Source organism: Pelophylax lessonae (genome assembly GCF_965119305.1).
Source record: "Pelophylax lessonae genome assembly, chromosome: 3".
Classification (NCBI taxonomy): Eukaryota; Metazoa; Chordata; class Amphibia; order Anura; family Ranidae; genus Pelophylax; species Pelophylax lessonae.
In genome coordinates this window covers 202,488,523-202,515,690 of record NC_138770.1, presented here as the reverse complement: position 1 = coordinate 202,515,690, position 27,168 = coordinate 202,488,523, and the positions used below count along the sequence as shown (strand labels likewise).

At 42.2% G+C, this 27,168-nt stretch overlaps 1 protein-coding gene across 1 annotated transcript in view; it reads left to right on the top strand.

Moving 5' to 3' along the window:
- The window catches only part of WDR33 (WD repeat domain 33), a 257,209-nt gene that overhangs the window by 140,484 nt on the left and 89,557 nt on the right, over window positions 1-27,168 (top strand). The window contains exons 7-8 of the mRNA XM_082249874.1: window positions 11,842-11,939; window positions 16,778-16,904. Of these exons, the coding sequence (XP_082106000.1) occupies window positions 11,842-11,939; window positions 16,778-16,904 (225 nt within the window). The remainder of the gene's footprint in view (window positions 1-11,841; window positions 11,940-16,777; window positions 16,905-27,168) is intronic.

The following is a 27,168-nucleotide window of genomic DNA, read 5'->3' as shown; positions in this document are numbered from 1 at the left end:
AGGGGCCGTATATCTGTGTCAATAGCGCTGATAGAGCCGTGTCGAGTGCGTGCTGCGGACGGAAACAGTCACCGATCATGTAACAGCCAAGCACATGGCCAAAAGCCTCATCCCAGTGCAGTTACAATACATTTCAATGAAAGTGGGATGAGCAGGCCCTTGTTTGAGTATACACTCTAGGGAGGTCAAGTGATACAAAGGGTAATAACTGTGAGGGATAAGTAAATGGATAAAGCAAATATAAGTAGATAAACCTCTCTGAATAAATGGATTTTCAGAGATCACCTAGAAACCTTTTTATTGTGAGCCTGAGGATTTTTTTTTTCTTTTAAGTAGGCCAAGCTTGCTTGTTAAATTTTAATTATTCTTTAATTTGACCCTATTGCCAGACCATTCAATTTATCAACCACCTTCCTATAGGGATATATGTGCATTTAACCTATTTTAGAGTTAGACATTTTTATCTGTCAAAGCATCCCTGTCGTAGACCTCAAAAGCCTTGAGACTGCTGTTGGATGCCGCTACCTTGGATGTGATCTCAGCTTTTTTTTTTTTTTTTTTTCATTACACAGCTACACTTTTTAAGAATTTGATCGTAGTTCTAAACATATGGAAACCCAAAATCAATTCCTTCGATGTGGTGTCTGTTTTTTCATTGTTGTTTCCCCTTATTTTTGCCTGACGATCCTGCCAGTAACATACTTCCTGTCCTAGGATGATAACACTTCTCTATTGAGGAACAGCATTTTCACCTGAGGATACTCTCTCGTTTTGGACAACAACCACCGCCCCTTTCACTGCAAGACCACACCTGAAATTGCGTGTGAAAAACTTCTGCGCTAATACTGGCGATAAAGTGCAACAACCGCCATTTTATTCCCTAGGGTGTCTGCTAAGATATACAGTGGGTACGGAAAGTATTCAGACCCCCTTAAATTTTTCACTTTGTTATATTGCAGCCATTTGCTAAAATCATTTAAGTTCATTCTTCTTCCTCATGAATGTACACATAGCACCCCATACTGACAGAAAAACACAGAATTGTTGACATTGTTGCAGATTTATTAAAAAAGAAAAACTGAAATATCACATGGTCCTAAGTATTCAGACCCTTTGCTGTGACACTCATATATTTAACTCAGGTGCTTTCCATTTCTTCTGATCATCCTTGAGATGGTTCTACACCTTCGAGTCCAGCTGTGTTTGATTATACTGATTGGGCTTGATTAGGAAAGCCACACACCTGTCTATATAAGACCTTCCAGATCACAATGCATGTCAGAGCAAATGAGAATCATGAGGTCAAAGGAACTGCCTGAAGAGCTCAGAGACAGAATTGTGGCAAGGCACAGATCTGGCCAAGGTTACAAAAAGATTTCTGCTGCACTTAAGGTTCCTAAGAGCACAGTGGCCTCCATAATCCTCAAATGGAAGATGTTTGGGACGACCAGAACCCTTCCTAGAGCTGGCCGTCCGGCCAAACTGAGCTATCGGGGGAGAAGAGCCCAAAGATCACTGTGGCTGAGCTCCAGAAATGCAGTCAGGAGATGGGTGAAAGTTGTAGAAAGTCAACCATCACTGCAGCCCTCCACCAGTCGGGGCTTTATGGCAGAGTGGCCCGACGGAAGCCTCTCCTCAGTGTAAGACACATGAAAGCCCTCATGGAGTTTGCTAAAAAACACCTGAAGGACTCCAAGATGGTGAGAAATAAGATTCTCTGGTCTGATGAGACCAAAATAGAACTTTTTGGCCTTAATTCTAAGCGGTATGTGTGGAGAAAACCAGGCACTGCTCATCACCTGTCCAATACAGTCCCAACAGTGAAGCATGGTGGTGGCAGCATCATGCTGTGGGGGTGTTTTTCAGCTGCATGGACAGGACGACTGGTTGCAATCGAGGGAAAGATGAATGCGGCCAAGTACAGGGATATCCTGGACAAAAACCTTCTCCAGAGTGCTCTGGACCTCAGACTGGGCCGAAGGTTTACCTTCCAACAAGACAATGACCCTAAGCACACAGCTAAAATAACGGAGTGGCTTCACAACAACTCCGTGACTGTTCTTGAATGGCCCAGCCAGAGCCCTGACTTAAACCCAATTAAGCATCTCTGGAGAGAGACCTAAAAATGGCTGTCCACCAACGTTTACCATCCAACCTGACAGAACTGGAGAGGATCTGCAAGGAGGAATGGCAGAGGATCCCCAAATCCAGGTGTGAAAGACTTGTTGCATCTTTCCCAAAAAGACTCCTGGCTGTATTAGATCAAAAGGGTCTGAATACTTAGGACCATGCGATATTTCAGTTTTTCTTTTTAATAAATCTGCAACAATGTCAACAATTCTGTGTTTTTCTGTCAGTATGGGGTGCTATGTGTACATTCATGAGGAAGAAGAATGAACTTAAATGATTTTAGCAAATGGCTGCAATATAACAAAGAGTGAAAAATTTAAGGGGGTCTGAATACTTTCCGTACTCACTGTATATATTTGGGGGTTAGAAGTAATTTTCTAGCAAAACATGCTGATTTTGCTATTAAAGTGCATAGGGCAATTTAAAGCGGAGTTCCACCCAAAAGTGGAAGCTCTGCTAATCTGCTTGCATCCCTCCCTTTTGGTGCCACATTTGGCACCTTTCGGGGGAGGGGGGGACTGGTACCTGTTTTACAGGTACCCGCTCCCACGCCTGGGAGACCCCCTCCTCCTTCCCCGCCGCGGCATTCACAAAGGCATTCGCGCATGCACAGTGGGGAGTTTGCTGTGAAGTTGCAAGGCTTCTGTGCTGGTTTCCCTTACAGGCGATGGCGGAGACAGCACCCGAGAGCCGATGGAAACATTGCTGGGGTGCTGACATCGCTGGATTCCAGGACAGGTAAGTGTCCTAATAATAAAAGTCAACAGCTACAGTATTTGAAGCTGTTGACTTTTTTTTATTTTTTTTGTGGGGTGGCTGGACCTCCTCTTTAAGTACTTGGGTATGTTTGTCCCATGCTGCCAGAATGTTAAGAAGCAACAGTCTGGAGTTTAATTGGGGAACCAGCTCTACCTCGGAGGCCACCATTGGCCCTAAATCCTTCATGCAAAATCAAAAAGTTAGGTGTCAACTGGATCACAGGGGGTGCATGGGAATACAGTCAGTCAGGAGCTTGTCCGTAGGGAGGAAGACCCTATACAGAGCTGCGGACAAGATCAAGTGCAGAATACATTCAGCAATTAGTCACATCCAGCTCTGATTTCCGGAGATATGAAATCCAACCGAATTTCTGCATGGTTGGCACTGACCATTGGACATTGGCAGCAGAATCCATACTGTATGTACCTTTATCAGAAACTCATCCAGGTAACCCACAAAGTGAATGCCCTAAGAGTGAGCAGAGATGGGGCAGTGCTAACACACTGGAGAAGACAATAGCATTGTAGATAGGCCAAAGGGAAGGGCAACTAATTAAAACTAAAAACTGTGTCAGGAGTGGTTGACAAGAACCTGTGGAGGGTAAATAAAGATGTTAAGGTAGGCTTTCTTGATGGCAACAGAGACCTCTTGGTTCAAGGAAACCACAACTGAACTTGCAGTTTACAGTAAGTGTTGCTTGCAACAAAACCTGTTAAAAAAAACTTTAGATCCAGAATGGTTTGAATGCCTCCATTGCTGTTAGGGCGGTAAAAAACTGAGCTCCACCCAAATGGCAAAGCCACTGCATTTTAAGGGTCAAATCCGGGGCTTGCTACCCCACTGGGCAGATAGTGAATTATAGCAGCAAGACCCACCCCAATCTTTGGCCTCCAGGTGGACAGTAACCCCCACCCAAATGGATTTTCAGGGCCTGGGTCACACCAGTGGGTAATGACAGGGCCCTGCATCCATATAGCACACTGCAGCTAACTCGGCTTGCTGCTACTACATGCCAAGGCAAGTGCTTAAAGCAGAATCCAGTGCCTGGAGCAACATTACAGGAAGGCACACGTCTTTCCAGCAGGGTCCAGTACATTCCCTCATAGGCCAGCCATGGTGTTAACAAATCCTGAGCTGCAAAAAAAAAAAAATGCTGTAGTTGCTATATAGCAGATAAAACTTGACGGAAAACTCACAATACAAATAAAAGGGTTTCTTCTTTGAGCAGCGAGAGGTTTGTACTCTTGAAAAAAAAAAGACGAAATAACTGTGTCCTGTAATGTACAATGAATAAAAAAAATATATAATTTACATCTTCTGTGGTTGCCTTTCTTTTACCTCTGTGTTTGTTAGAAGCCATAACTGGACCTGGAATAATGAAGAAGTGCGCATGTTGTGATACTGTTTTGGCATATCTTGGTACTCTGCTTACATAGTAATAAACATTCCCCAAAAGGCCTTGTGCCATTATTTTATGCAAGCTGAAAATCCAGTCTTAAGCCCAAATTTGATTAGGCTACAAACTTTTAGAAAGTGATTGGGTCATATTTGGAAGCGAATTGATAGTTTATCTAAATATGCAAATGGTATATACAAACCCATACAGTGTCCAGTTTTTTTGATCACTTTTCAGTCAACTGACAAGACTGATAACTACACTTGTCCTAATTTAAAAATTAAACCACATCCATCATATTTTCAACTCTTTATTTAATCACGAGTCGCATTCTAGGCTTTTACCAAACTGAAAAGTATTAAAACCAAAAATGTAACAGTGCAGCTTACCAATCCTTAGATGTAATGGCTGCATTTGTTTTAGACTCTTTTTTTTCACCTGGTGATATGGCCAGTAACTCCTCTCCTTTATTAGAATGCCCCCCACTCTGGTTGAAGGAGCACAGAGGTACCTTCTTCGGCCAGCAGCATTGTCAGTCTGAGGGGAGGGGAGGGGAGTGTTAGATGTACTAGCAGATTTAGACACACTAAAACTGAAGTACACAACCAGTTACAGCAACAGTTCTTTCCTTGTGGGACAAAGGTTATACATAAATACATAAAAGCTGATCATTGTGAGCACCCCTGTCAGTGGTAAATGGTTTGTCTCAACACTCTGGCTGCTACATTTGCAGGAGAGCTTGTTCTGTTAAACAGACGTACAGGCTGTATCACCAGATAAAAATAAAGCAAAGAAAGCCTAAAAAGAAAAGGAATGTAGCCATCACATCTAAGAATTTATAAGCTGCAAGATGTTTTCTTTTGAGTTTAATACTGCTGTAATGAATCCCCAAAACATGGGTGTTCATTTATTGCAATATGTATTTTTAGAAGGGTATGCTTGATGTAGTTTCTAAGGTATACTTTTGAATTTTTACAATTTACAAGCCAAACACTACTGTTAATCAAATTAGACAATTCCTGCTTTCCCTCTGGCTTCCCTGCTTTCCCTCTGGTTTCCCTGAAACCTATCTTGTAATTTAGCAATGCATTCTGGACTAGGACCCACCCCATTCTTGTGGACATCAAAGAAGCAGCAAGAGTCTCATGAGATCCTATCAGAATACATTGCAGGTAGAAAACACTGCAATGCAAAATACAGGCGGTCCCCGGGTTACAAACCAGATAGGGACTTTAGGTTTGTTCTTAAGTCGAATTTGTAAGTCAGAACAGGTACATTTTTTTTTTTTTTTTTTTTTTTTTTTTTTTTTTAAGCTGCAGCCAAAAGAATAATTTTTATCACCCCTGTACCATTTGTTTTGCTGTCTGTACCTCTGTTCAGAAGATTTCACCTCACTTTCTGTCCCTATGACAATTGTGTTTTGAAAATTCTGGGTTGATGTGGAATCAAGGATTGGTGATAAAGCTTCAGTGGAGATAACTCTTACAGAAGTGAATTTCCCTTCCTAGGGGTAGATTTCTCCTCACTTCCTGCGGTCTCCCTTCGCTTGTAAGTAGGAGTCGTTTGTAAGTCAGATGTTTGTAACCCAGGGACCGCCTGTAACTTGATTTGCCCTACAGCATTTCCCCTTCTCTCTCCCTGGTCTAAATGGGGTAATTGGATTAGAAGAGGCTGTTATTTAAAATATTTTATATTAAATGTTTTATATAAAAAAAAGAATGACGCCATAACTGGATTGTATGTTTTTTGTTTATATTATGACTTCAACTTATAATATACAGTACATGTGATAATTTGGTACCTACTTGTTTTTTTATTTTTTTTTATTATATGGAAATAAATTGCTATATGTGGTTGTATAGTATTACAATAGTAAGAATGGGATCCTGTATCCCTATTGATTTACAAAGCTTCATTCTATTATCTTTCAATATGATGTACAATAAAAATGTCATTCTGGCAGTCCCTAATTCTCACATACAGATATTCAAATATATGCTACAAAAGGGAAGGGAAACCAGTCCTAAGAAAAACTTGGAAGGAAAAAAAAGTTTAATACTAGATATAGTATGCTTTTTTTTTATTTAAATAAAAAAGCATATATTGATCATTTATTAGAACGTAGCAACCGGTAATCACCGGTAAAACCAGTACCAAGAAAAACGTTGAAGGAAAAAAAAGTTTAATACTAGATATAGTATGTTTGTTTTTGTTTTTTTGTTTTTTTTAATAAAAAAAGCATATAGTGATTAATTTATTAGAACGTAGCAACCGGTAATCACCGGTAAAAAAGTACCAAGAAAAATTTTGAAGGAAAAAAAAGTTTAATACTAGATATAGTATTTATTTTTATTTTTTTTAATTAGAAAAGCATTTAGTAATTTATTAGAACGTAGCAAACCGTAATCACCGGTAATATTTAAAGGGGAATTAAAGGCAAACGGCTACGTTTTCAGCTGAAACGGAAGTGTGCAGACTTTACTCTCAGAATTTGATTGTGTTCAATATTCTAGTTTAGACATCTCTGTCAGACAGCATGTACAGCTTGATCAAGGACTGTACTATCTTGTGACTAGATATTGAGCCATCCCTCTGTGTAATGTACAGTGTAGTACAGTCTCCTAGTTCTGGTCCTTCCTATCCTGATCAAAGACCTTCCATAAAAATAGGTTGATGCAGTATTTAGAAATAAATGTAAGGTTATTTTAAAGTGGTTATTAAACCACTTTATCCACTTTATCCCATCCTGCCTGTTTAATTACCCTGTGTGCCCCTGTGTCCGTTTTATAAAAAAATAAGCCTTTCTTTACCAGTTTTCAGAGCGCCAGTCACCGCTCATGTGACCCGCCGGCTCTCCTCTCTCCAGCTGCAGTGGACATAGCTGAGAATTCCCTGCTGATGTCAGTCAGGGGGCAAGTAAAAGAGAGCCGGTGTAACGTTAAAAAACCATACCCCGTGAAGAAACCATACCCTCGTCACTTCCTGTGTGAAACAGCTGAGCAGCGCAGCAGTGCGCATGCTCAGAGCCCCGGATACCTAATTGAACATCAAAGAATTTGACAAGTGCGCATGCTCGGAGGGCATGAAATAATCACGGCACTGTGTGTAATGTTATACTTGCGGCGGGTACATTAAAACAGTTCGGCTGCAACATCAATCATCTCCTCTCCTATCGCTGTCACTTCCCTGATCTCGCCTAATAAATATAAAAGCGGCGGGTGTATGAGATGTAAATGACGGCGATCGCGGCTCCGTGATCCGCTTTTATATTTATTAGCTGAGAGCAGGGAAGTGAGAGGGGAAGGAGCGGAGATGATGTATGTTGCAGAGGAGCTGTTTTAATCTAACCGCCGCAAATGTAACTACCGTGAGAAATCCATGCCCTCCGTAGGTGCACCGGAAGGGACGAGGGTATGGTTTTCTCACGGGTATGGTTTTTTCACGGAACACCGGCGGGTCAGGTGAGCGGCGATCGGTGCTCTGAAAACTGGTAATGAACGGCTTATTTTTTATAAAACAGACACAGGGGCAAGCAGGTTTATTAAACAGATAGGATAGTATAAAGCATTAAATGAAACTACAGCAGCAGGAGGGGAGGGAGTGGGCACTGACAGAGGAGCAGACAGGCAGGGAGAGAGGGGGGATAGGGGACAGAGGACAGGAGAGCTGCTGATAACGGAGGCACGTAAACTGACCACAGTGTCGGGCTTAGCAGCCATGAAATACCGTGGTCAGTTTACAGAGGGGAGGGTATAGCCAGGCAGAATCAGCCAGGTTTTTTAGGTGATAGAAGGGGCCAAATTGTACAGCACATACACTGTGCTGTATAAAATGCTTTATGGGAACAGGATTCATATTTTTTTATTTTATTTTTTTTTAGGTTAACAAACTCATTAAATACTTGACTTTAAGTGGGTCATTTTATATCTGACTACATGTCTGATTATTGTATTGATTTAACATTCTACAAACCGTACGTAAAAAAATCTTTCCTTATAACCTAAAGTGAACTAGTAGTTTTAAACTTTAAAAAGGGCCTACAAGTCTAAAAGCGAACACCGCACAGTTCCTTTTCCCATTTTTTGTTTTCATACTTCTAACTATCCTATGTGTTCTCCCCTTCCCCTAACTAATAAGCGTTACAGAACTACGGTCATTGAGCAAGGGGACGGCAGATGGGTACAACTTAATGCTGAACTCAGAGAATTCAAACCCCTTTAACATGGTATAACTAAGTCATGCATAGAAGTGTGTTTTATAGCAAACAAAAGTAGTTTTAGATATATATATGTATCTCTTGAAGGATCCTATCTGATTCATAAGTTTCACATCCTGGGCCAGTCCATTTCTAATATAACAGACATTAAGGCACTTGGGGGACTACCAATTTCTAAATGAATAATACAGAAAATAGGCATTGGCATACACAGGTAGGGGCAAGGGGGGGCGAATGCCCCCCCCCCTGCAATCTCAACTTCCCCTTTCAAGTGGTTGTTAGGCCACTTTATACCATCCTGTCTGGTCTGTTTAATAATTCTGTGTCTGTTTAAAAAAAAAAATAAGCCGTTCTTTACCAGTTTTCAGAGGGCCGAGTGCCGCTCATGTGACCCATCCGCTTTCTCCTCTCCAGTGTTAATTTCGTCGACTAAAACCGACTAAAACGTTTTCGTCGACTAAATTAACACAATTTTAGTCTACTAAAATACGATTAAAACTAAAACAATTCAGATGACTAAAATACGACTAAAACTAAAATGGCATTTTAGTCAAAATATAACTAAAACTAAATCGAAATTTGCTGCCAAAATTAACACTGGTGCATGCTCAAAGCTTAATACCATAAATAATAACATATTAGATTTTTTACTCCAGGACCAGCAGTAGTATATAATGAGTTTGGAAATTGTAGAGAAATGCTTAAATAATGCATTACAAATTACAATTGAACTACACCCATTTGATTATAGATGACTAAAATGTAGGACGTTTAAGTCGACTAAAATGTAGGACGTTTAAGTCGACTAAAATGTAGGACGTTTAAGTCGACTAAATTTTATTGGAGTTTTAGTTGACTAAATACGACTAAAACACTTGCAGAAGACTAAAATGGGACTAAAACTAAAATGCCATTTTAGTCCTAAGACTAAGACTAAAACTAAATTGAAATTTGCTGCCAAAATTAACACTGCTCCTCTCCCCGTCTGATAGCTGCCTGCAGCAGGTGGGGCCAAGGATTCCTCACTGATGTCAGTCGGGAGGGGAGGGGGAGAGAAGGAGAGAGGCGGCGGGTCACCTGAGCGGCGAGCGGGCACTCTGAAAACTTGTAAAGAACGGCTTATTTTTATAAAACACATACACAAGGGCACACAGGATTATTAAACAGACTGTGGACAGGATATGAAACTTTAAATTAAACTAGTGTCAGGGCTCAGCAGCCATGGTATACCGTGGCCAGTTTACAGAGGGGAGGACATAGCCAGGCAGGACCAGCCAGGTATTTTAGGTGATAGAAGGGGCCAAATAAACAGCAAAGTACTGTGCTGTATAACATGCTTTAAGGGAACAGGAAGATTTTTTTTTTTTTTTTTTAGGTTAACAAATGCTTTAAAAAAAAAAAATGCTGCTGTTTGCTCTTTAAAAATAAATACTTAAAATAAGTATAATGGCTATGCCCCTCCCCTTCATGACATTGTTGAAAAGGGGCGGAGCATGGGTGACCCTAAAATGATGCCCCACCCTTAAAGAAGTTCTGCGGACGCCCATGAAAATAGGAACAACATCATGATCAACATGTACATCTGAAGAAGACCTCTAGGTCTGAAGTGTTGACTTGATTTGTTTTGTAAATTTACGTTTTGTCCCATATATGCAGTAGATACCTGAATGTTTTTATAACAGAAATGTTTTTCATACCTTGCGGGACCTGATGTTAGACTGGAATAGTCTTTAAAACTGGCCTGGCATCTTTACTAAAATGACCCTGTCATCGGTACACACGCCAAATAAAAATAAAAAAATCTCGCTGCCTGTGCCACTGGTCTCTGTATTCATGAAATATAACTCAAGATTCTTAAGCAATCCTACACACTTCCACGTGTATCCAATGCCTGGTCACCCCTGCTCTCTGTTCACTACTCATGTCCTGTATTGATGTAAGGGTCAACATAAGGAGCCTCAGAGTGCAGTGGAGGGCCTGACATCTGACAAGCCTAGATGTGTCTAATGTAGAAGAATCTTCAGCCATTGGTGTTTCATGAATACAGAGCATGGCGGTGGGGGCAGAAGGGCTGAGATGTATTCAACAACTTATTTCAGGAAGCATGTCTAAATGGCAGAATTACTTAGATAATTGTTCTTGGCCAAATTGAATTAGGATGCCTTAAGCCTTTAAATATGACCCTTCGAAGAGGTCAAAATGGCCTGTTATTCCAACCAGCTAATTTTTGAGGCATGTGTAATGCATGAGGTGTCTAGCCCTAATCTAGTCTAGTATTTAATTTAGGGATTATTAACTGCAAAGATTGACACTATGGGGAGCTTAGAACCACATAGCTATTGCTGGAAGATCAATCATACCTTCAGGTTTGCTGTTGAATACCCAGGGAAAAATGAGACACCAGTAACAAAGTGAAATGAAACTATACAGGAGTACAGAACAGATTTTTCTAGTTGATAGTAATGTAAGGCATCATGTGCCTTCTCAGTAGGAGATTTTACATTTAAAAGTTTTTAAAATGAAGTACAGGTTATTTTTAACAGACTTAGTAGGGTTAATTTCCAAAAGGCAAATAGGCTGATCACTTTGCAGAGTGTATTTTATTCCCATTCACTAATCTAGTGCAAACCTTCTTTGCAAATAAACAGGCTTTTTGCCTTTAGAAAATCAACCCCAGTGTGTCCAAAATGGAATGTGTTTTACTATTCTTTAGGCCTCATGCACACTGGAGGTTTTTGCAGCTGCTTCTAGGGGCGTCAGGCGTGTTTTTTTTTTTTTTCCTGCCTCTAAACTCCCCTGCATGCGATCCCTGCATGCGATCCTATGTGTCGGTGCACACATAGGCTTTTTGCAGCATTTAGAGGCAGGAAAAAAACCCTGTGCCAGTGCATCCAGAAGCAACAGTGTTTTGGCAGAAAAAGTGCTTGATGCTGCTAGACACGCCTTAATGCTAGGTGCGTTTAGCACTTGAGCGTTAATTTCAATGGCCAAAATAAATTATTTTTCTGGCCAATGAAATGAATCAACGCCCAAGATCTTGACGCCTTTAAACGCCTACAAGCTTGTAAAAGCTTTAGACGCTTTTACAAGCGTCAGGCTTTTTTTCTGCCACAACGCTGCTGCCAGGGGTTTGCAAAACGTTCTGTGTGCATGAGACCTTAAGATTTCCTCTGTTGAATATGGATTTAATTTCAAAGGGTAAAAAGTTTTCAAGTTAAACTGCAGCCATGAAATACAAGCCTGCCCCATAATATGCAGAGAAGTTGTTTCAATTTATAAGGAGCATTGAGTGCTTCATTGTTTCTGACATTTTCCTATAATGCTTGTTTCCATGCAACAGTTTCTCCCCTACGGATAATAAATTTGCTACCTGTTCAGATGACGGCACAGTTAGGATTTGGGATTTTCTTCGATGCCATGAGGAGAGAATATTGCGAGGTATGTTTTGAATGCTCTCTGAAAGCAAATATTTGAATGACCTTTACCTTCAATAAAGCTTGCCACTATTTAAAAGCTGTTGTCACATTAAGTATAACTACAGTGCCTTAAAGTATTCACACCCCTTGAAATTTTTCACATTTTGTTACAACCAATAAAGTAAATCTATTTTATTGGGATTTTATGTGATAAGCAAAAACACAAAGTGGCACATAATTGTGATGTAAAAGGAAAATGATAAATGGTTTTCAAAATTTTTTAAAAATAAATGTCTGAAAAGAATATTTAGCCCCCTTTACTCTGATACCCCTAACTAAAATCTAGTGGAACCAATTGCCTTCAGAAGTCACCTAATTAGTAAATAGAGTCTACCTGTGTGTAATTTAATCTTGAGGTTTGTTAGAGAACCTCAGTGAACAAACCGCATCATGAAAGCCAAGGAACACACCAGACAGGTCAGGAATACAGTTGTGGAAAAGTTTTTAAAGCAGGGTTAGGGTATAAAAAAAAATATCCCAAGCTTTGAACATCTCACAGAGCACTGTTCAATCCATCATCCGAAAATGGAAAGAGTATGGAACTGCAAACCTACAAAGACATGGCCGTCCACCTAAACTGACAGGCTGGGCAAGGAGAGTATTAATCGGTGAAGCAGCCAAGAGGCCCATGGTAACTCTGGAGGAGCTGCAGAGATCCATAGCTGAGATGGGAGAATCTGTCCCACAGGACAACTATTAGTCGTGCATAATTAGTCCCGTTTGCAGTTTGCGAGAAGCCATGTGGGGGACACAGCAAACGTGGAAGAGGGTGATCTGGTCAGATGAGACCACAATTTAGCTTTTTGACCTAAAAGCAAAACGCTATTTGTGGCAGAAAATGAACACTGCAGATCACCCTGAACACCCCATTCCCACTGTGAAACATGGTGGTGGCGGCATCATGTTGTGGGGATGCTTTTTTTCAGCAGGGACATGAAAGCTAGTCAGAGTTGATGGGAAGATGGATGAAGCCAAATACAGGGAAATCTTAGAAAGCCTGTTAGGCTGGAAAAGACTTGAGACTGGGGCGAAGGTTCATCTTCCAGCAGGACAACAACCCTAAACATACAGCCAGAGCTACAATGGAATGGTTTAGATCAAAGCACATTCATGTGTGAGAATGGCCCAGTCAAAGTCCAGACCTAAATCCAATTGAGAATCTCAGGCAAGACTTGAAAATTGTTATTCAGACATTCTCCATCCAATCTGACAGAGCTTGAGCTATTTTGCAGAGAAGAATGGGCAAAAATGTCACTCTAGATGTGCAAAGCTGATCGAGACACACCCAAAAAGACTTGCAGCTGTAATTTCAGCGAAAGATGGTTCTACAAAATATGGACTCAGCGGGTGTGAATACAAATGCACAGCACACTTTTTTCAGATATTTACTTGTAATAAAAAGCTTGAAATCCATTTATCATTTTCCTTCCACTTCACAATTATGTGCCAAGAGAAAAAAAAAACACCATACCAGATTAATCATGATCTGACACCACAAGCTTGCTTACATAGCACTTAATACGTTGTGTAGTCTGGCAGATATACTGTGGATGGACCGTACATGGATACAACATATACACAAAGATTTGAGAACCTTATTGAAGTTTTACATATAAATAAAAGAAGGGAATTCCAGCAGAGGAGAATGAAAAGTGAACTCCACAGCTGTAATAGCACCATAGTGCCATGGAAAAACATTATTTAACTGCACTGTTACAATTTAAGGTTCCTCCCCCTATGGAAATTAGTGTTGATTTCTATATTGTTAACCAAGTTTTTAATTTCACTTGACTTTTTGAATGATGTATTAGCACAGTATCAAGGGGGCTCTCGTCTTTTGGCCGAACACTGTAATGTTGCTTCACATTGTTGCCCACCTTTTATGTCCCATCCAAGGGCATATCACACTCATTCACTATATAAAGAAAGCCTTTTGGATAGTGTTAGTTTAATTAGATGAGCACAGACTGTGCAAGATGGTGCAAGACTATTCATCTTATCTGGAGATGTCCCAACTTGGTAAGATATTGAAAAGATGCTGTGCAACCTATTGATGCTATTTTTTAAAACAAGCATTGTATGTAGCTTGGATACATACATACATTTTTTGAAATCCGGAGGTTCCAGAAAATTCAAATTATCCTGAGATTGGGGCTTAGTAGAGCGTTGATGGCACTAAAACCATCTTTGTCACATCCACCAACAGAAAGTGAATCGATATTGTCTGTTAGTCTCAATTTGAAAGCACAGTTGATTTCAACATGTTATATTATATTCCAAAATATTCCAAATCTTTTTTTAAGATTAAAGGTCTGTTCACATCATAGAAACGCAGTCCGAAATCTTTTCTGTATGCGCATTTGACGCGTTTTTGATGCATTCCAGTGCGTTTTTGATGCAGTCCTGTGCATTTTCCCCCCTCTTTTTTCTTAACCTTAAATGAGGACATCTGTTCAAGTGCATTTTTGGTGCATTCCAGTGCGTTTTTCCACGGTCCAGTGCAGAGAAAATCCAGCGTGTTCTACTTTTTTTTTTTTTATGGAACTGGAACGCTCTGAAACTGACCACACTGGTGTGAACAATGCCATTGAAAACCATAAAACCTACTAGCCATGCATTTTGATGCAGAAAAAAAACGCACTGGATTGCATGTGGCGTAAACTGGTCCTGATTAATTATTGGTAAGATTATTTAATGCTTGTGAATCTTGGATGCCTAAGGGGATGTAAAAACTTGGCTTTATCTTTCAATTAGTTTTTTTAAATATAAAACATAATAAAGCAATTACTTTATTTTTAAACAGCATATCATGCTACAATACTAAGACTGCTCGGGCAGCAATTATAAAAGTACATCCTGACAATTTGGAATTCCTTTGCAAAATATGGCAATGCTTACATCAATTTACTGAAATGGGGAGAGAGGGATCTATATTAACATCTTCTAAACTTATGTGTATATAGTTTTACTTGGAGACTTGTTTGTTTTTTTTTGTTTTTCCCCCCCTCACCAAAACTGAAGTTTCATAGAAAGGAAGGGTCTTTTACAGAAAAGGTAATTCTAAACAAACTGTTAAAAACATTATATAGAGAGCGTTTCTAGGTAGTAAAATCACAAAACTTACAATGATCTGAAGAATAACATGCCTATTATATGTACAGTATAATGTCCCTGATTATGATTGGCACTCTTAAAAAGATGATTCAAAATTGTGTATGCAATTGTTTAACTTCTTTTGGCATAGTATTAGGAAACTGTAAAGATAAGATTATTTACTAATGTATTTATTTTGTTATGTTGTCTTGAATTAAAGGAATAAAACATATTTTGGTTTTTAACACCAGCAGAAACTCTGAAATAAAATTTGAATGAAGATACTGAATTTGTTGTGTACCTATTTATAAAAATACAAGTCTCTTGTATCTTCCAAAAGATTACTGAAGTTCCAGTGAAATATGTCTTGCTGTATGTGGTGGTTTAATTTACTTATTTATTTTGGGGGTTTATATCAAAGAACAAATAACCCTGCCAAATCCTATTCCTTACAGTGAGCAATTCATCATAAACTTTTGGCTTGCACACAGTTTCAGAAGGGGATCATGGGCACATTTCCTAGATCCATCCAGACATGTTTGTAGTGACTAGATTGGCCACAGTGAGTAGTAGGACAGCAAAAAAGTCCCTTTGAAGATGACCTTTTTTTATTGAAGGATATTGTTTGCATCAGTTGGATGCAAACAATATGCTTGCTAAATTAAATACAACAAGTAAATGTAAGTCATTTGAAGGGGAAGCAAAGTTTCACTTCATGGTCAATAAGGTGTACCCTGTAATGAAAGGACAAATGCATAAATGGCAACCGCTGTCCTATGACAATGCTAGTTGTCTGGCCGTTATAGTGCTTTGACCTTAGTATTTTACCTCACTAAAACAAGTGTGAAGATAAGTAATGCGTTATTTGCATGGGACACACCTACTGAAACCAGAGATGGGAAGTAAACCAATATTGTTGAGAAGGAGGTCAACAATGGCAGCCCCATGTTTTTTTTTGTGACACATGAAAGTGTTTGTATATCCAAAATTGTTTTTGTGTTTTTAGCTTTTTTTTTTTTTTTTTTTTATTTGATAGCGTATTGATGGTTAGAACCCCCTGTCCATAAACTCACTACTGTAAATACATTTTTTTTTTTTTTGTTTACACAAACTCCAACTACATTTTGTATTGAGTCCAGGCATCTCCTAAAGCGAAAATAAAGTAAAAATTTTCCACCTCTGTTCAATGGTCCGATGCCAGTGAGGTCACTTGCTGGTGCCAGCATCTTCTCCCTGGCATCTTCCAGGTTCCAGTCTTTTGCCATTCTGATTGCATGCCGCCTCTGCAATTTTTTTTCCTGACTTTAGTTCAACATTAACCACCACACGTTCACTTACATCCTAAAGTGTATACGGTAGAGGGAATACACATTCTCTTTAGCAGGGATTCTCCATTCTCTTTTGTACACTTATTGGCAGTGCCCGTTTATTCTTTGTGTGTGACATCCAAACATCTATCATGTTTGAAAGCACTAAAGAAACCTGCTGAGGTTAAACATACTAAAGTCTTAACATGCGGAAAGGCCATTTCAGCACACAGAAGTAACTCTTGAACATGTCAAACTCCCTGAGGTTCACATATCATTTGGTTTATCTAAACTTTTTCACTTTTTATAGAATAGTGTGACCTAGCAAAACATTGCAAGGTGCCCCTGATTCTTGTTAGCCTACAATTATTACAATAAATAAAAACTGTCTCACCTTTAGGGCATGGAGCTGATGTGAAATGTGTTGACTGGCATCCAACCAAAGGACTTCTGGTGTCTGGAAGTAAAGATAGTCAACAGCCTATCAAATTTTGGGATCCCAAGAATGGACAGAGTCTTGCAACACTGTAAGTTAATCAGCCAATAACCAAGCAAAGTATTTTGAAACAAGACGCATGAGTTTTTGGTTTATGGAAAGTTCTTGACTACTAATTCTAGTAAAGTATACCCTGGATCTAGACCTTTTGTTCCAAGTTTTTTCCTACTCAGTAAGCCTATTAACTTTGAGATTCAATGTATATTTGCTGTAAGTTGAACACTCCATTCCCCTTCTGTGGAGTCCCTTTTTCATATTTCCCCTGATGAGCCTTTCATTGGAATGTTCAGAGAATCTAGAAATTTCAGCTCGAGGCAGAGCTAGAGCTAACCCAATGGGACTGTAGACGAAAAGATCTTTTGATGTCACTAAAAGTAAAAGGACTCCTGATAAAGGATCACAACTATCTTCACTTCCCACATCTTACAAAAAAATGGATGATCTGTTTTCAGATGTAATAGTGTTTTATTTCTTTAAGGGTGCACTCACACTAGCACTATTAACGGGTCCTGGGCTAGGTTCAGCCCCTTGGGTCGGTTTATTTGTGTAGTGTGAGTACTCTGAACGGCACCTTGGACCACATAAGTGTACCGTGCACGACACCACTTGGAACAGGTGGCCCCAGACACAGTTCATTTGTAATCCGGAATGGTTTTCTGCAGTGTAGTGTAAGTGTAATCTTTGCCAGAGCACAGTTTTTATCCTTAGAGAACTGTGTAGTGAAACAGGGATCACTTGTAAATTTTCAGGGTAACACTTCTTTAAAAAAAAAACAGTGAGTGTGCAAACCAGCGGGGGAGAGGGGAGAATTGAACTCGGGAACGGTTCAGTTAAACCGGCCCTAGTGTGAGTATACCCGCAAATACCTCTGCCTTGTTCACATTAAAATATCAAAGTGCCACTATTGAAGTATTTACAAATTTTTCTTACTATATTCTTGTGCAATATCTTTAAAACCAACATTTCACCATTCCTTATGAGGCTAAAACAGAAGTTTAAAAAGTGGTGTAATTGCACTTTCCCATAGCATGGAAGGAATAATATTTTGAAAATGAATGCCCTCAGTAACAACTTTTTATCCCCTGCAATACCACCCACCTTTTTCAAAAACTGGTTGAAGGGAATTCAAGAAAGTTTTGTGGGTTTGCAAATCTTGCAGAATTAACAAGTGGAAGCAAATTGAGGCATAGGATTCCCAGACCCAGTTCTATTTTAAAAGGCTGCACACTTGTCCAGGATATTAGACTTGTGTAAACATTAGGATTAAGTGCCGGTTTACATTAGTGCGATCACAGAGATCGCATGTAATTCGGAGCGCACTGCTCCTAAATTACATGAGATCTCTGTGCGGTACAAATTTCAGCCATACACTTTGTATGGCTGAATTCGAACCGCAATCGCACTAAACACGCACATGACCCTTTTTTTTAATCCGCAGCAGAATCGGATCGCATGGTGCTTAACATTAGTGCGATCCCAATCTGTGCGAACTTGCAGATCACACTGCAATATGCGATCTCAGCTGGGGGTGTCATTAACTTTTAATTGACACCCCCTGCGTATCGCATATGGCAGTGTGAACTGCCAGGGGTGTGGATGCGATGCAGGAGCACTCTGTATATTTGCAGCGTTCCCGCATCGCACAAATGTGAACCGGGACTAAAAGCACTGGATCAGTATGGAAAAAAAATAGGATCCACCATCCTGCTACTTTGTTTTCCCTGGTTAAACAGAACCATCCTTTTATTAATGGCACATGTAGAGAACAGGAGGCCGCCTATGATCTTGCTTATGATTTTAGTTGTAGAAAGTTCTAAATTCTCCTCATGCCTATCCGAGAAAATCTTTATGCTTTTCACAACTCTAACAATATCAGCTGACACATTTTATAGGGCCAGAGGTAATAAAATGATTACGGGAGATGCAGATTTGGTAGACCTTCAGTTGTAGTTTGGGTAAGCTGTGAAATTGTGACACTTTCTGTAATTACTTATCAGACGTAATACGGTGATTGAAAAAGCTTACCCCTTCAAGGAGTTGTTCCTACACTCCAGAATACTCAGATATTCATTTTCCGCTTTCTACACTATGCTAATTACTCCATTGGTCTCATATACACCACCTTTTCTCAATAAGGGAAAAAGATTTTAAGACCGACATCAGGCCAGAACAGAAACATTCATTCTTATGCACAAAAAGCATATATTTTAAATAAATACAAGCATCTGAATTTAAAATTCTACTTAAATAGTACAGAGTCCTGTTGACCCTCTTTAGAATACTTCTTCCATATACTGGCAATGTAAGAATGCAGTTGATTCAGTTTTCCTAGTTCTTCTGGGAGTTCCTAGTGTTTTGTGAGTTCTGGGGAAAAGTAACCCACATAATTATTAAACTGACAACTGTAGATCAGAAAAATGACCTAGCAGCCTCTCCTTTACATGACCCCCATCATCAAACACTCTGACTAGCAATCACTAATCATACACCTAATAAATGCAACATGGGCATGTATCCCGCACTGCTGGAAGCCAAGCCTTTCTCCATGAAATTCTGGTATACAGTAGTTAACAAACTGAAGGCAATGCAGTTTCAACAGCATCAAGGAAACACAAAAACCTTCCATAAAATAGTTTAATGGCCTTTACATATATTTCAGACTATAGAAAATGAAGGACTAAGAACTATGGGGAACATTTCTGGAATTACCAGACTCTCATGACCATTTCAATATGGACACGAAAACACTCAACACAGTTTCTGATTTTACATTCTACCTTCAGAGTACCTACCCCCTTCAACTGCCTGAAACCCCCCCCCCCCCCGGTGTTTTTCTTGTTTTTCTGCATTGTGACTGGAATTAAAATTGATTTTTTGAGGGGCTTTGTATCATGTAATGTACACAACATGCCTACTAAGTGCACCTTTGGGGAAAAAAAAGAATAAACATCTTTTTGCAGGTATTTTTTTTTTGACCTTTAATCCTACAAAGCATAGCACCCCATTGCGGGGCTCTTGCTGACATTCTATGTAAGCTGTCTGCTCATACCTTGTATGAGTAGGCTGTTGCATACTGCCAGGAAGACTAAACAGCGCCCTGGTAGTTCATTGAGAACTACAAGCTGATAGCCGCAAAGGCTGTCCTAGCTTGTATTTTTCACATTCATAGAACTCTGTGAATGAATAACACAGCCGGGGGTCGGAGCCCTGTATGGCCGCGTTTTTTTAAAATTGTGACAGCGAGCAGGGGAGAAGATGCCCTGCTCACTGTCACAACGGGATGTGCGGGGGCCGAATAAGTTCACTTTTTGTAACATGTTACACCCCGAGAATGTGTGTAACATGTTACAAAAGGTGAACTTCTTTAACCACTTAAGCCCCGGAAGATTTTACCCCCTTCCTGACCAGGGGGTATTTTGCGATTCGGCACTGCGTGACTTTAATGGACAATTGCGCGGTCTTGCGACGCTGTACCTAAACGAATTTGACGTCCTTTTTTCCCACAAACAGAGCTTTCTTTTGGTGGTATTTGATCACCTGTGCGATTTTTTGATGATGTGCTATAAACAAAAAGAGCGTCAATTTTGCAAAAATAACAATATTTTTCACATTTTTTTTTATATGAAATGCCCCCCAAAAAAAATGTAAAAATCAAAATTTTTTAACATTTTCGGCCAATTTGTTTTCTGCTACATATGTTTGGTAAAAAAAATCGCAAAAAGCGTATTTTGATTGGTTTGCGCAAAAGTTATCGCGTTTACTAACAAAGGGAAAGATTTTTGTCATTTTTGTTTTTAACGCGTAATGGCGGCGATCTGCGATTTTTTTTTTTTTTTTTTTTTTTGCGGTACTGCGACATTGCGGCGGACAGATCGGACCCTTGACTGACATTTTTGACACTTTTGGGGTTACCAGTGACATTTCTACAGTAATCAGTGCTATACATATGCACTGTTACTGTAAAATTACACTGGCAGTGAAGGGGTTAACTTTATTTGAGAGGGAAGGGCTGTGTGTGTCCCTAGGGGCGTGATTCTTACTGTGATTGGCTTTGGCTTGAGGTGTAGGAACAATGATCAACGGTCCTACATAGTAGAACCGTATGATCATTGTTTCTACACAGGGGAGAAGGACAGGTGGCTTGTTTACACTAGCCGCCTGCCTTTCTCCCTCTCCCCCGACGATCGCCGAGTGACCGGCGGACATCGAGGCCGCCGGGCACACGCGCGGGGAGTGCGCCTCCGGCGGCGTTCGCTCACTCCCCAGAGCCTCATAGGCTAGCGACGTAGACCTACGTCGCTCTGCCTGTGAGGGGCTGACTGCCGCAGTAAATATACTGTGCGCAGTCGGCAAGTGGTTAAAATTGCAAAATAGTTTTTTTTTTAACACAGGCAGTAATTGAGAGCAAAATATTTTGATTGCATGCAAATTCACATCCAAAAGTCAGTACTTTGTAGAGCCGCCATTTTGTACAATTACAGCTGCAAGTATTTTGGAGATATGTCTTTTAGCTTACAGTGGTGATCGAATGTTTGGGCACCCCAGGTAAAAATTTGTATTAATGTGCATAAAGAAGCCAAGGAAAGATGGAAAAATCTCCAAAAGGCATCAAATTACAGATTAGACATTCTTATAATATGTCAACAAAAGTTAGATTTTATTTCTATCATTGACACTTTCAAAATTACAGAAAACTAAAAAATGGCGTCTGCAAAAGTTTGGGCACCCTGCAGAATTTATAGCATGCGCTGCCCCCTTTGCAAGGCTGAGACCTGCCAGTGTCATGGATTGTTCTCAATCATTGTCTGGGAAGACCAGGTGATGTCAGTCTTAAAGGTTTTAAATGCCCAGACTCATCTGACCTTGCCCCAACAATCAGCACCATGGGATCTTCTAAGCAGTTGTCTAGAAAACTGAAACTGAAAATAGTTGACGCTCACACAGCTGGAGAAGGCTATAGGAAGATAGCAAAGCATTTTCAGATGTCAATATCCTCTGTTCGGAATGTAATTAAGAAATGGCAGTCATCAGGAACAGTGGAAGTTAAAGCAAGATCTGGAAGACCAAGAAAAATATCAGACAGAACAGCTCACAGGATTGTGAGAAAAGCAATTCAAAACCCACGTTTGACTGCACGATCCCTCCAGAAAGATCTGGCAGACACTGGAGTTGTGGTACACTATTCCACTATAAAGAGATACTTGTACGAATATGGTCTTCATGGAAGAGTCATCAGAAGAAAACCTCTTCTACATCCTCACCACAAAAATCAGCATTTGAACTTTGCAAATGAACTTATAGACAAGCCTGATGCATTTTGGAAACAAGTTCTGTGGACCGATGAGGTTAAAATCAAAACTTTTTGGCCTGAATGAGCAAAGGTAACGTTTGGAGAAGAAGGGGCACAGAATTTAATGAAAAGAACCTCTGTCCAACCGTTAAGCATGGGGGTGGATCAATCATGCTTTGGGTTTGTATTGCAGCCAGTGGCACAGGGAACATCTCACGAGTAGAAGGAAAAATGAATTCAATAAAATTTCAGCAAATTTTGGATGGTAACTTGATGCCATCTGTGAAAAGCTGAAGTTAGAGAGGATGGCTTCTACAAATGGATAATGATCCTAAACACACCTCGAAATCCACGGGGGATTACATCAAGAGGTGTAAACTGAAGGTTTTGCCATGGCCTTCACAATCTCCTGACCTCAACATAATTGAAAATCTATGGATAGACCTTAAAAGAGCAGTGTGTGACAGACAGCCCAGAAATCTCAAAGAACTGGAAGACTTTTGTAAGGAAGCATGGGCAAAGATACCTCAAACAAGAATTGAAAGACTCTTGGCTGGCTACAAAAAGTGTTTACAAGCTGTGATACTTGCCAAAGGAGGCAGTACAAGATATTAACTCTGCAGGGTGCCCAAACTTTTGCAGATGCCATTTTTTTGTTTTCTGTAATTTTGAAAGTAAATGATGGAAATAAAATCAAACTTTCTCTTACGTCCTCCCGACAGTCGCCGCCCACTCATACAGTCTTCACTTATGGGGGTATTGCTTCCTCTCCGCAGGAGTTTCTAGGCAAAAGACTTGTAAAATAACAATTCATCTACATAGTCACACCCATGGGGGCTGTCCTTCTAGTCCAATACCCCTCTGCAATAGCCATCCCAACTCAGTTTGTCTTCTGCCTAGCTTAGGAGTGGATAGGCTTCCCTGTGCTGGGGCTACAGTCTCAGCCTTCTTCTTCTTCTTTTTCTTGATGATTTCTTTTCTGAAAATGTCATTTTTTTCTTTACATTGCTAGCTGTTTATTTTGTCAGCTATAGTTAGTTGGATCTTCGGATGAAGACGGCGTTTGCGGAGCTGGGAATCGGACTGACCGTCCTGGCTCTCCAGGACAGAGGATCAGATGGAATCCCAGCCTGCCATCAAGCGTTTCGCAGGCTATGTGTTCGCCCTGGCCTCGCAAATGACCCATCCCTGTCCTCAGGGATGCAGCCTGTGAGGTGGCTACCTCACTGGACACAGCATAGGTTCGTCCATGCACTTCCAGTGTCCTGCGTTTTTGGCTGACGGCACTCCCCTGCCATCTGAAGGTGGGCGGTTTCCCGTTTGATATGAGGCACCCCACGCCATCGGGTACAGGTAATTACACTCTGTCTGGGGTCGGCAGTCCTGTGTGTCTGTGGTGTCCCCTATGTCTGTGCATTTTTGGGCTCCCTGATCCCGGTCCCTGCTGTGGTTTTATTCTCTCACAGCAGCGCTGTGTGGGGTTTTGGGGATCCCTCTCCTAATGTCACTTTAGGGTGCTTGGAGGTAAAGACACATGCGGCGACCGCTGCGGGGTTAAAAACCGCCGGTCTGCCATTTTAGGTGTGGGCAGCATGTCTGGCTTCACTCTGGGCGCTTATACAGCATGTATAGGGTATTTTGGCGCCTTGCAGCGCCATCTTCTGTGTGTAAAACGATCGTTCCGAGCACATGTCGGCGGCCATCTTGCCGAAGCCTCCCATTAGTTTCAATAGGCATCCATTTTCCCTTGGTCTGCAGCCTTAGTTCAGCCTCCAGCGGTGACATCACTTCCTTTTTTCTCTCAGAGCCGACCGAAGGAGCTGGTAACACACTTGGGGGGTTCTGTCCTGCTGTTCCTTTACTTTCCTACCTGTGCAATCTTCCTGGCCAGTTTTGTCCCTGCGGGGGGTCTGTGTGTCACAGGTCCTTATAGCGGTGTGCTGCGGGGGTCCGCAGCGCTCTTAAAGGGCCAGTACTGAAAAAAAACAAAAACTTTTTTTATTTCTGCTATGGAATCCCAGGACAGCAAATTTTCTCCAGCTTTAGTGGGGGATTCAGGTTCCTCTGAATCCTCTGCCCTGACTAATTTGTCTGCTGTTGTGGCAACTTTGGTGTCAAAAATGGATGTGCTGATGTCTGAACGGGCTGCTAGAAAAAGGCCTAGGATTTCCTTTTCTTCTGATTCTGAATGTGACATGGTTGCTGTAGGTAGCGTGGCCCTTTCGGGGTCTCGCTCTTCTCAGGACCCGCAAGAGTCCGAGGGGGAGGCGGAGGTTGCAGGGGTGGATGATTCTCCCCCTGGGTCGCCCGAGGAACGCGCAGCTATGGATGCGCTGATTCTTGCCATTAAAGAAACACTACATTTGGAGGATGAGCCCACTCCTCCGGGCATTGTGTCCTCTTTTGGTACACACAGGACCCGCAAGACGGCGCAGGTTATTCCTTGCCCCGCAGAGTTTCACCACAAGATGAATGAGCTATGGCGTAATTTGAAACACACCTTCGAGGTGCCAAGAAGTTTCAACTTCTCTACCCTTTTGCGGCTACTACGGTTGCGCGCTGGTGTGTGCCTCCTCAAGTGGATCACACAGTAGCCAGATTGAACAAGGCTACTCTGGTTCCCACCGAAGATTCTCCAGTGTTTAGGGACCCCACTGATAGGAGGCTAGAATCTCTTGCCCGACATTCCTATATGGTGGCGGGTTCCATGCTCAAGCCTATTTTTGCCTCTGTTATGGTGGCTCAGGCTGTGGCGGATTGGACCAAGGTGCTCAAACGCACCCTCGTGGCTGATTCTGCCCCCCCACTACCGTGGAGATGGTGGATCAGATTTATCAAGGGGTCATGTATTTGTGCGATGCGGCCTTAAATGAGGCCCCTTTAGTTGTGCGCCTATCCAGTGTCGCAGTGATTAACCGTCGTCTTATCTGGTTGAAAAGCTGGTCGGGTGACCAGAAATCCAGGAAGATGGTGGCAGACATCCCCCTATGCGGGGTCTCGCCTTTTTGGGGAATCCCTGGATGAATTGGTTAAAGGAGTCACTGGGGGTAAGAGCACAGGGTAAGTTTTTTCCGTGGCCAGCGGGGCTCCTCCTTTAAACCTAATCAGGGGTCCTTTCGTGCCTTCAAGGCGCAGAACAAGGGAAAACCCTTCAAGGGCCAAGGTGGCCAGAAAAAGCCCTGGTTCGGCAAACAAAAATCCGGCCAAGCTGGGACGGCGGCTCAGTCCGCCTCTGCCTGAAGGGGCGCCCTTACCCGTTTCAGGGGTGGGGGGACGTTTGCGCGGTTTCCTCCAACCTTGGCTGCTCCGGATTACGGACAGGTGGGTTCAGGAAATCATTCGATCAGGGTACAAGATCGAATTTCTTTCACGGCCGGCAGACCGATTCTTTCCCTCAAATCTTCTTAATTTGACCCCAGGGCGGTTGCAGGACCTGCGTCAAGCGGTGCAGGATCTCCTAGCCCAGGGGGTTGTAGTCCCGGTGCCTCATTGGGACAGGTTTTCGGGGGTTTTATTTGAATCTGTTCACTGTGCCCAGAAAGGAGGGCAAAGTGCGTCTGATTTTGGACTTAAAAGCTCTGAACCGCTTTGTGCGCGTTCGGAAATTCCGCATGGAATCCCTCCGCTCGGTGGTGGCCTCCCTGAATCCGGGGGAGTTCCTGGCCTCTATAGACCTGAAGGATGCGTATCTGCACCTCCCCATTTTCGAGGGTCATGCGAGGTACCGCCGATTCCCTATCACGGAGGATCATTACCAGTTTGCGCCGTTACCTTTCGGTCTCGCTTCGGCTCCACGGGTCTTTACCAAAGTGTTGGCGCCTGTACTGGGCCTGTTGCGGGCAGAGGGCATTTTGGTCTTGGGTTATCTGGACGATCTCCTGTTAAGATCGAGTGCCAGTCAGAGCCTGTTGCACGATCTGTCCACTACGGTCTAGACGCTCCAGGAGTTCGGTTGGACAATCACCATTCAGAAGTCGACCATGTCGCCTTCGTTTCGCCTCCCGTATCTGGGAATGATCCTGGACTCTGCTCAAGCAAAGGTGTTCTTACCGGAGGACAAGCTCCGGACCCTACAGGACGAGGTCAGGTGCCTCAGGGACAGCGAATCCTCGTCGCTCAGGACCTGTATGCGGGCCCTGGGGTTGATGGTGTCGGCCTTCGAGGCGATACCATTTGCACAGTTTCACACGCAAGCTCTCCAAGCAGAGATCCTCTCCAGGTGGGACAGACTGCCTCAGTCCTTGGACCTGAGAGTGTCTCTGAGTCGCCAAACCAGAATGGATCTCTTGTGGTGGCTTCAGTCCCCGGCTGTGTCGGAAGGAAAATCCTTCCAGCCGATTCTGTGGACGGTGATTACCACGGATGCCAGCCTTTCGGGCTGGGGTGGAGTCCTGGGCAACCGGTCTGCCCAGGGCACTTGGTCGGGGGAAGAATCCTCCCTTCCGATAAACATTTTGGAATTGAGAGCGATCAGGCTGTGCCTGATCCATTGGTCGGATCGTCTTCAGGGCCGTCCTGTACAGGTGCAGACGGACAATGCCACTGCGGTGGCTTACATCAACCACCAAAGGGGCACCAGGAGTGCCCGGGCGGCCCAGGAAGTGACCAGTATCCTGTCTTGGGCCGAGACTCATGTCCCGGCGATATCGGCAGTTCACATTCCGGGTGTGGAGAATTGGCAGGCGGACTATCTGAGCCGCCAGATCCTGGACCAGGGGGAATGGTCCCTACACCCGGAGGTTTTTCAGATGCTGTGTGCGAAGTGGGGATCCCCAGATGTGGATCTGTTTGCGTCTCGGCTAAACCACAAGGTGGAAAGGTTTGTGGCAAGAACGTGCGATCGGATTTTTGCAGGCGCCTCGGATGCGCTGGTGGTGCCTTGGCCTCAGTATCAGCTGATATATGTCTTTCCTCCGATTCAGTTGTTGTCCAGGTTCCTTCGCAGGTTGGCCTCGGAACAGTCACTGGTGATTCTGATAGCGCCGGACTGGCCTCGCCGGTCCTG